Consider the following 10,444-nt stretch of genomic DNA (forward strand, 5'->3'; position numbering starts at 1 on the left):
AAAACTGGACTCAACCTGCTCAATAGTCTGCCGTGCATTATGGTATGGCTCTGCTGGTAGTATCCCATTCAGACCATCTGACCACAATGCCGTTTGGACTGTCTGTCATTGCTCTTCCTCCACTGGCTCGATGTTTTCCAGTGGAAAACTGAAACTAAGAACACTTGTAATCAGGCCTAAATCTCACCGCTGTTTGCTTTAATGCACACACATTCGTTAACTTCACCACCTCCTAGAAAGTGCAGCTCACAGCATCGTTCTCATTCTCAGAGGGAAAACATCCTGGAGTCTGAAAACAGCTCCAAAAAGACAAAATCACAACAAACAACACATTTTTATAAATATGCATACAGTAGGTAGCTGTTGTGCTGGAGCTCACCACAGGGAAGAAGTTGATATCCCACTGAGGTAATAGTTACCCTGTAGTTTAGTCATTCAGTTGTGTGTATGGCTGTGTAGCCATGCAGGCTTGTGTTTGAGGTAAACAAACTCAACTGTGTTATTTGTACTGACGAGTTCTCTAATTCGTCATTTTGAGGTTGTCAGCTGCTGCTGTTTTGCATCTATGCTACTTCATCTATACCTTTTTTTTTCATGGATTCGCACGACCCGCTAATATAATAGGTAGACAACTATAAAAATGTTGGACCCAACCGCTCAGGTTGCTATTTTCTTTTGCATTTTTTTCTGTTTCGCTTATCTGCCTTCGGCCTCATGCTCAGCCCTCATACATCTGTTTTCCACTCGTGTTGCTACCAGACGAACAGGGAAGTGTACTGGTGGCGCCCCTCCCCCCTTCCATACATGTGATGGTGTGTGATGTGTTAATCTCTATAAACAGATTCGGCATTTACATGACGAGTCTGCAGGCAACTGGGCTAAGATTTAGCCAGCGAGCGCTTTCTGGTTTCTGCTCGCAGTCCAAGGAGTATTGACCATTCATGTTCGATGGGTTCCGATATTAGTGATGTGGTAACTGTGTGAACTTTCATTTCTGTTGCAATTGTGTGAGGTTGTTTGCATACGAGTGTGTGTGTGGAAGCACCTGGTAGCACTTCGGTGGCCCCTTTATGTCTGGCTCCTGCAGACACTGAGGTGCTTTACTATCGATTTAAAGGTTTAAATTTTCTCTCGTGGTTGGGCAAGTTGACAATAACCTTCTGACAATTTGGTATCGACATGTCCTTCCCAAATTCTACTCCCTTAAATTCTACTCCATTGGCTTTAAACTAAATCAAATCAGCATGCTAATTTGTGCAAAATAACAAAAACATGTATGCTTACATGTAATCCTGGACAAAGGGAGAGAAAAAACAACCTCTACAGCATCAATGACTTGCCAATTAGCACTAAACACAAAGTATTTACAGTACATTAACGTGTGCACCAAATTCCATGACAGTCCCGCCTATACTTGTAGAGACATATTGTATTAAATAGTTTAAACCGCATGGTGCCGGGGAAGGAAAAGTTGGGGGATCATGAAAAACATTAGGATTAGGACACATCAACACAACGTAATGTACTGGCAGACTGACGTTGCGGCCTAGCCATGCTGCTAGCATGAATAAAAAACCTTTAATGGGCTTGCATTGATCCCATGCCTGCTTTCATTATCGTTACAGGATGTTTTCTTTTAATATTACCAGTAATAGGGGCACCGTTTTCCTCCACATGGCACATCAAATCAGCCATAAAGAGATAAATTCAGCAGTTGGGTTCAGGGTTTGAAGCTGAACACTGAATGACAACCAGAAACCAGTTCCCTCATTTGAAGCAGAACTCATTTTCGCACCACATAATTGCCAAAAAAGCACAAATACAAAACCCTGAGACATCAGTCACATAATTACACCAAAGAAGGAGTTTAATTAAACGTAATTCCTAATTGAAAATAAATGCTATCTGATTGATATGCTTTCCGTTTTATTTTACCAAATTTGCTGTAGGTCACGATGCATCACTTCATTTTGCAAGGCAATTTGCATGAAAGAAAGATGATTCAACCATGGTATTACTTTGTACAACATGCCGGCAGCTGATATTAAGTAAATATGACTTAGTATGGGATTTTTTTTTTAAAGTAAAACTGACCTAACTGGAAGTGGATTGTTGATGCAGTGTCTGGTTTTTCTTTTGCAACACATGTCCTCAGACGCAGTGAAAAACAATATGCGCTATGCAATATGTGTTTTGTTACATGTATGCAAAAGGTGGAAGTTTGTTATCGCATTGCACTATATACCTGACTGGGTCACACAGGTTTTTGCAAAACAGTTTCCATGTTTTTGTCCTTGCATTGGGGGGACTGAACCTTCCATATTATCACAAGCGGACGTGCAGTTCGTTTGCATGCCCCTCCCTGCAAAGTCCTCTTTGCAAGCCACGCCTCCTCTAACCTGACCCAAAGTTCAACAACCTTTTTTATCAACAACAGAAGGAAAAAAAAGTGGCACTAATCCCAGTTTCCAACGCTATATAAAGGCACCTGTGTAGGAGATTGGAGTAGTTTGCTTTTGGGGGAGGATTAGATCTGTACATGTCTGAGCATTTATTCAAGAGGAAATTCTGCTTTTAGCCTGGTAAACACATATTTGCATTTGTTTAAACTAACAATCTTACAGGAGTTTATTATGAAAGGCCATTACAGCTGTTTCCAGTCATGAGTTTCGCATGATGTATGTGGCTACTTTTGTTATATTGTAATATGTGATATTATATCCCTGCTTTTATTAGATATCTTCAAATCCTCTTTAAGTTCCCTGTGTTTATGCGTCATTTAAAGTAGTTCTCGGTTTCCACTTTCACTTCTGCTCACCAGACGCCTCCTGGCTTGTGCGTCTGTCCCGGACGAGGTGGGCGGTGAGGCGGCGACACGTCATATCAGCCGCCGCGCTCTGATTGGCTGCCGATTCTCACCCGACACAGCTGTGATTGTTTTCTGCAGAGAACCCTCTTGTCCCTGGTATGAGCTTCTGTGCTGTGGAATGGAGCAGCACTGTCCTCTCTCTATCTCTTTCTCTCTTTCCGTCTGCTAACGACAGTGTGAACAAACAGCGTGAGCGCAGTCCTTGTTGCAACGAGCAGGAACACCAGGAGGGGGGGGATCCTGTCTCAATCACACTGAAGCAGAAGACATCTTGAGATCAAGGTAAGCACCAGCCTTTACTCAATGGAGCCCAACTTATTCCCCTCCCAGCAGGATACAAAAAAAAATATACATGTATGTTATGCAACATTGAATCTGTCCACGTGCGAGCTAAATGTAACTATGTATCCAACTGTCCTCCAGCCTTAAAGTGCCAAATGCCCAGACTGGAGGAGCACTGCTGGAGCTGCTCCTGTGCATCAAGGGTCGAAACTAAACACTCGTCCGGAGCTAACTGGTTAGCATCCAAAGCTGAAGAAATGATGTCCATCATCACCTCGGTGCTCAGCAATGCCTACGGCTCCCTGCACGACGTGCGGACGGCCAACCTCATCCGTCGGGGTCTCGTCCTCTTCACCGTCGGCGCGTTCCTCGCCTTGGTGCTGAACTTGCTGCAGATCCAGAGGCATGTCACCCTGTTCCCCGAGGAGGTGATGGCAACTTTGTTTTCGTCCGCCTGGTGGATCCCGCCGTGCTGCGGCACCGGGGCCGGTGAGTAGACGAGACCCCAAAAAAAAGGAAACGTGCATACATTTGTGCGTTATGAATAGTGGTGGTAGGGTTATCAGTAGTTTGCAGCTAAGTTTGAGACAAAGGAATGCAGAGAGGGGAGGGGTTACGGTGCTGTGGTTTCTTCCATATGAGGAGAGACGTGCAGAGCTAAATAAAGTCAGTAAGATGCCGCTTCCGAATCAACAATGGGTGCTGAAAAGTCTGAAAATCATCGCATGTGGGGTTAGTTTACATGCAACACCGTACTGTGCTGTAAAACAATGGACATGTAAACAGTTGTAAACAATACTGTTTTAGTATTGTCACTGCTGCCAGCTAAACTGTATGAACATGTGGTAATGATTCACCATTCGGCTTTGTTATTGTTGGCTATTATACAGGCCTTCCTTTCTAATGCTATACTAGTCTTCATGGTTTTGTCTGGCAGTCAGTTCTAAAAAAAAAAATGACTTGGAACAGATGGTAGCAATTTTTGCTCTCTGATTGGCTGCAACAGCCGGATACGAGATCAGCGGCGCGCTCATTGGCTGGTGTCATAACGGGTGAGCTGAGGGGGCGGTGCTTTAAGGCCAGGAACCGGGAAGTGGGCGGGGCAGAACTAAGAGGGAAAAACAACATCATTTATCGTCGGCTCCTCTTGCCATGTGATGCGTGGCAGAGAACAAACGAAAGTTAAACTGCAGCTTTATATTTGTTCAGTCTGTTGCCAAATGAATGTCTGTCCGTGTCATGTAGGAACTTGCTTATGGTCCTCATTGTGTAAAATATGTGCTTGCAGTACTTAGTTTACAGTGAAGTACATTTCCTTTCCATTAATCTAATCCATTTTCAAAGATAGAGAAACAATACCTGTTTCCAGTTTCTAAGTTGTAAGAACTTTGCTCCTTGTCTTTGTTTTATGCAATGATAAACTGAATATTTCTTGGGATTTTGGATTGATGCTTGCAGAAAACAAACAAGCAATTGTTTTCAATGTCTGATCGAAAACTGGAGCTAAACTTTACTTAAAACCAGGATTTTACATCAAAATAACCATCAAACAAACAGCGTTAAAGAAAAGGTTCAAAAGAGTACTCCATCTATTCCTGTTAAGTGTATGCAGGTGTCTAAATAAGACTTCATTGTTGAAGTGCATGTTCAGCAATTGAAATAATCCCACACAGCAGCTCCATAACAGGATTTGCCTGCTTGCGTTTTCACATAATTTCTGCTTATCTTGTGTAATTTTGGGGTCTGTTTGTTCCCTCTCGCAGCTGTTGTCGGCCTGCTGTATCCCTGCCTCGACAGCCATTTGGGAGAGCCGCACAAGTTCAAGAGGGAGTGGGCCAGCGTCATGCGGTGCATCGCAGTGTTCGTCGGCATCAACCACGCCAGTGTTGTATCCTTTCAAGCACTTGCACATTCTCTACATCGATTTTATTTTGTTAAAATACATGAAAAGGGCACAGTTCAATGTCTAGTTTGAACAAAGTATGTAAAGCGACAAGATATCCTGCTTTCCCATCAAGAAGTGGTGGAACTCCTGCATGTCGTGCAAATATTTGAGTATGAACTAGTCCTAAGTGGGCGTCTTTCTGTTTGGTTTTTGTCCTTAACTGCGTGTTGATACAGAAACTAGACTTCGACAACAACGTGCAGCTCTCCCTCACGCTGGCAGCCTTGTCCCTGGGCCTGTGGTGGACATTCGACCGGTCCAGGAGCGGCTTTGGTTTGGGCATCACCACCGCCGTCCTCGCCACTGTTTTCACACAGCTGCTCGTCTACAATGGAGTTTACCAGTAAGTTAGCCGTCAGCTGTCATTGCAAAAAGGGAACAAAAGCAGCCCAGGTTTCCCCCCTTTTTTGAGGAAACAAAACTGATGCCATTAACGAAGATTAACCAAAAGGGCTTAGTCGGCACTAATTATTGGTTTTCGTATTGCACTCGCAGCAACAACTATGTTTGTTTTATAATGATATAGCTGTCGAGTAAAGCCCCGCCCCCGGGTGTGAAGGAAGTAGATGGTGTACCTGGAAGTACTCCCAGCTGCATGATTCCATCAAAAATAAAAATATGCGACAGATAAGGCTGGAAGTTCCAGGTTCTATTTTGGGAAGTCCCCTTGTCTCTGAGAGCCCAATTAACAGGACCCCCCCACCGGCTTCAGTGGCATACCTTCAAAAATACACAGCTGAGAAAGGGGACTCTTCATGTTAGAGGTTCAAAAGGTAGCTGCAGCTCACGCTGACTTTACAAGGATGAAACCGAGAAGGAGTGCGTACATTTTCTCACATGACAGGTTTTGTTTGTTTTAAGATGTCTTTTCTGTTGCAGTTATGTTTCTGTTACATTGTACTTGCGTTATTTTACGATATCTTATTTAGCTGAGCGGAGAACTGGGTTTATTTTGACAACTTCCATAGAGGTCAGGATCCGCTCACCGAACCGGCTCCACGCTGTTGATTTAATCATTTTGGTTTTTCCTCTCTTTCAGGTACACGTCTCCAGACTTCTTGTATGTACGCTCCTGGCTCCCATGCATCTTCTTCTCGGGCGGTGTCACCGTGGGAAACATCGGACGCCAACTTGCCATGGTAATGTCTGAAATGTATTCATTTATATATATATATATATATATATATATATATATATATACACACACACACACACGAACAGGATATATATATCTCTATCTCTCAAACGTCAGTCTGGGTCTAATGTATATTCACTCTCAAAACACTTGAAACATTCTTCAACCTATGAATATAACACATACAAAGCAAGCATTTAAGCTATTTTTTTATTCACAATTTTCTTTCTCTCCTTTTTTTTTCCTTAAACAATGTGATTCCCATAGTGACCTAGCAGTAAAAAAAATAGTTTTGCCCTCCATGTGCTGAAAGCTTGCATTTAATATGTATTAGCTTGCAGTTGTGTCACATCTTGACTTTGAGCCTTCACTTTTCAGTGGAATGTCCTGCAGTCACACGATACTCTTGATCCAGACGCTTTTTTCCAAGATTATAATTCGGGGGGTTAACAACTGTGACGATGGGGAAAATGTTTTGGTCTTATTTGAGCAAAATAGCTCCTCACATTTATCGGTATCAGCTCTGAGCGATCTATGTGTCTGAACTCATCTGCACTGTCTAAACTGTGGAACAGACTTCAAACGAATCCTCTGCCTCGCATGCTTTATTTGCAATTTTAAAACTGAACGACAACAACCAATTTATAAAACAGTCAAACCGGCTTAAAGTTGTGCAAAGTGCATTGGACACCCCCACCCCTCCTGCCCCCAACCCCTCTTTCCTTCATAATTATCCCATCAAGCCGGCTTTGATGTCTTCATTAAGCCTGTGCCCAGAAGCCTCACCTCATTCTGTCTGTAAAGTAAGAGTCCCGTCACTCCCTCAGTTTGACTCAAGTGAAAGCGTGAAAGCAGATTAAGGGCTGTTGTTTTTCACAGTCGTGGTGAGACACAGAGCCAGTCAGGACTCGGCTGACCAGAGGGTCATTTGCTACTTGTTGTTTTTGTTTGCGATGAGGCCGGAGGAATGTTGGCACATGTCTGTGCTCGTGGTTTTGTGTTTTCCCCCCCCCTCTTTCGCTCCAGTGGGTCATTTATGAGCAGGATCAGGAGGAACATGAGGCTTTGTATCTCCGAGTAGTTTAGTTTGTGTTTGTATTCTGGGTTAAAGCCAGTTGTAGTGAAACAGTTTGTTTCGCAGCATTAACCGTGCAGATTGGAGTTCCTCGCTCTTGTACTTATTGGCTCATTGAGTCATTTCACCTTCTTATCTGAAGTTACACAGTCAGATGTGTAGTTTTGGAATACGTGAGGGAAAAAGTTCAGTTCACAAACTTTGTCTGACTATATTTAGAATGTAATTTTTTTTTGTGTCGGGTAAAATAAGCAGTGAAAAAGGCGGTATGCATTTTTATTGTGTCGAGCAAGCGTTCCTCTCGTCCCTTATTGTACAACAAAGGAAATTCTAAAAAGAGGAACTGAATAATGTTTTTTGCCCGTCTTTAAATTTGACACCTAAAACTAGTTCTGATTTGGTCATAAATCAGCAACCAATCCTTGTTTTCTTAAAATCTACTAATTTATAGATGAGTCTAAATTCATTTCTAAATCCACACTTTGGTTCAAACTGCAGTTTTGAGTTTACAGGAAAAAGAAACTAATGTGTAATTCATGTCTTGAAAATGAGTCACCTGAGGCTGTTAATCTCCTCTGTCTTCAGAACAACAGTTTTATGACAATACTTTGTGAGATGCCTGTCCCTGTAGGGATCATAAATCTACATCGCGTCTTACATAAAAAGGTTTCAGCCACTACCCATACTCCTAAAGACACTCAATTTGTAAGCAACTTTGCGACTCCACATATTCTACTGTTTCCTCTAATTGCTGGAGAGCTTTGATTGACATGTTATTTACACCGAGCGTCTTCTCTGCTTCCCCTCAGGGTGGCGTCGAGAAACCCCACATGGACTGAACAGTGGAAACGCAGGAAAGCAGGCGAAGGACAGACAATGTAAAGATGGACAAGTTACGTGAAGAATGAGGAGAATAACAGGAGCGCAAAAGACTCATTGTTTTCACTTCATCCTTTGTTCTCATAACAAAGTGCGGGTCAGAAAAAAAAGCCCCTCATCTAACGTGCCATGTCCTCTGCACCTCCTTGTGGCCAAAGCGCCTCTCCCTCCTACTCCATTAGCATTAAGGCTCCCTCCACACCACACAGGAGGACAGTGTTTGCCTTTTTTCTTCTTCTTTTTTTTTTTTTTTTGAAGTGAACTGGTTTTATTTTAATGCTGGAAGTGTACGTATCTTTCTGCAGGTCATGGAGTGGGAGCCCGTGCTTTAGTGTGGATGCGTCCTGGCCTTCTGGTCTTTGCAGAGAAGACTGGTTTGTCTCCAGCCTGAATATATTATGATCATAAAAGGGAAACGTTGCATGAGTGGGCAAAAGAAAAATGTCCTCACTCTATCGCTTTGCGATGTATTCGGTGGCCGCGGTTGCATCGCTGGGGCACAAGAGGGGGAGATGTATGTTCCCAGTCAAACCAAATTAAGTATTTATTTTGTAGTTCTTTGAATGACCCCGACGCAAATGTACTGTATGACTGATGATGAATGATGCTTCCCATGTGGAAAGAAACTCCTCAGAGTCATATCTGTGCTCTGAAGCCAGCAGCAGGGCGGAAACATATCGCTACATATTTACCGTGAAGACATTAATGCCGTCGATCTGCTCCTCTAAATTGACCTTTTTAAAGTGACGGAAGCGCATGCGAGAGGACGGTGGTTGGAATGAAGAGAGACAGGAAATGTGTTTAAAGAGTGCCAATTAGTTTGTGCCGGCGACACGAGGCCTACGAGTCGCATTTACCTGTGAACAGCAGCGTGTTCGCCACCGTCTGCCACGACGAGATCACGGCTTATTGTCCGGGAAGACCTTCAGTACATTGTTTTTGTCCGCTTCTGACAACTTTAAGATACACAAACAGAGGATTGTTAGGTATGGAGTGATGGAAGAAAAAAAAAATCACATTTTGTGTTATTTTTTTATCAGCAGAGCGGAGAAAGCCACCAGGAGTATACTCGAACCAGCATCCGTGGTCACCGTTGAACCAGTTTAACACACTGTTGTGACCATGTGTTCAATGTCTTTGTGATCATTTCCATTATTTTTCCTCTCCAGGTTCAAAACTATTGGGAACATTCACCAGTTGAAAGAGAGGGCAGGACATTATTTCTTAAGATTTGCAATCTGTGATTGCCTGTGTATTATAGAATGTAGTGCTTTTGTCACTATAACAGTTTAGTTTTACCATTTGTACAAACATTATTGCTTCTGTTTAATGGCTTTCCTATGTGATGAGGAACGGTATTATTACCATACTAGACCTGCGGTGTGTTAGTTAGCATTTGGGGGTCTACAGGATTAAGTGCAATCAGAGTATACATTAGCCAATTATTCTTCCTTATTTATTATTTTTTTCTGACTGGCTAAAAAAAAACAACTTGTAAGTATATGCAGTTAGGATACTTCTTAAAGCAATAACATCTTTGTTTTTGTGTCAGAGATTACATGCCTTCAGAGTCAATACCAATGACTCTCACCAGAGAGACAAAATAAGAAAGATATTGTGTCAAACTGTTGTTAAAAAAAAAAAAAATCTCATTTAGTCGAAGCAAACCTGATTTGCTTTTTTTCTTTTAAATACTTTTTTTGTGGCAGATCACTTCAGGTTGAGTCTGTTTACATTCAGGTGTATTTCACGGAAGAGGAAGCTTTATTTTTTGAGGTGGTGAAGCACCTTTTTTGTTACGATGTTTGATTTTCAGTGTCTGATATTTCAGCCATGTATCATTTTTGCTACCATGCATTTAAGTGAAAAATAAACACCTGATAAGGATATCTGCGTCCACTCATCACTCGCACATGGGACTGGATTAAGGGATTCAAAACCAGATTATTATAGAAAATGAATCTAATAATGATGTGTACAGTACTGACATATTGACACCATCTATAAAACCATACTGATATGAACCTGATAGGAACATACAGCTGAGCGTCCTTCATTCTGCCTTTTGAGCAGAGACTCTGGCCTAATTACACGTCTCAGCAGCTTCAGTAAAACAACGGCTCTCTGATTTTCCTCCTTGTTTATTTTCTGGGTGTCAAATGCAGCCGCAGCTCAATCGCAGCAGAGCTTTCTGGGGTTTGTTGTGTCTGCTGTCACGGACCAAGTTGAATGGATGAGGACACTCTTTTGTCCGCGCTC

General features: G+C 42.5%; 1 protein-coding gene across 1 annotated transcript; it reads left to right on the plus strand.

Annotated features, from left to right (window-relative positions):
- Nucleotides 1–3,015: 3,015 nt before the first annotated feature.
- insig1 (insulin induced gene 1) lies at nt 3,016–10,072 on the plus strand. Its single transcript, XM_068582375.1, has 6 exons — nt 3,016–3,151; nt 3,293–3,640; nt 4,915–5,039; nt 5,273–5,439; nt 6,136–6,235; nt 8,116–10,072. Exons 2-6 carry the CDS (start codon nt 3,307–3,309, stop codon nt 8,143–8,145), a joined length of 756 nt encoding a protein of 251 aa, XP_068438476.1. The 5' UTR covers nt 3,016–3,151; nt 3,293–3,306; the 3' UTR covers nt 8,146–10,072.
- Nucleotides 10,073–10,444: the final 372 nt, after the last annotated feature.

The sequence above is a fragment of the Clinocottus analis genome, unplaced genomic scaffold (assembly GCF_023055335.1).
Source record: "Clinocottus analis isolate CAN_PGR_092001 unplaced genomic scaffold, fCliAna1.0.p SCAF_18, whole genome shotgun sequence".
NCBI classification, from domain to species: Eukaryota; Metazoa; Chordata; class Actinopteri; order Perciformes; family Cottidae; genus Clinocottus; species Clinocottus analis.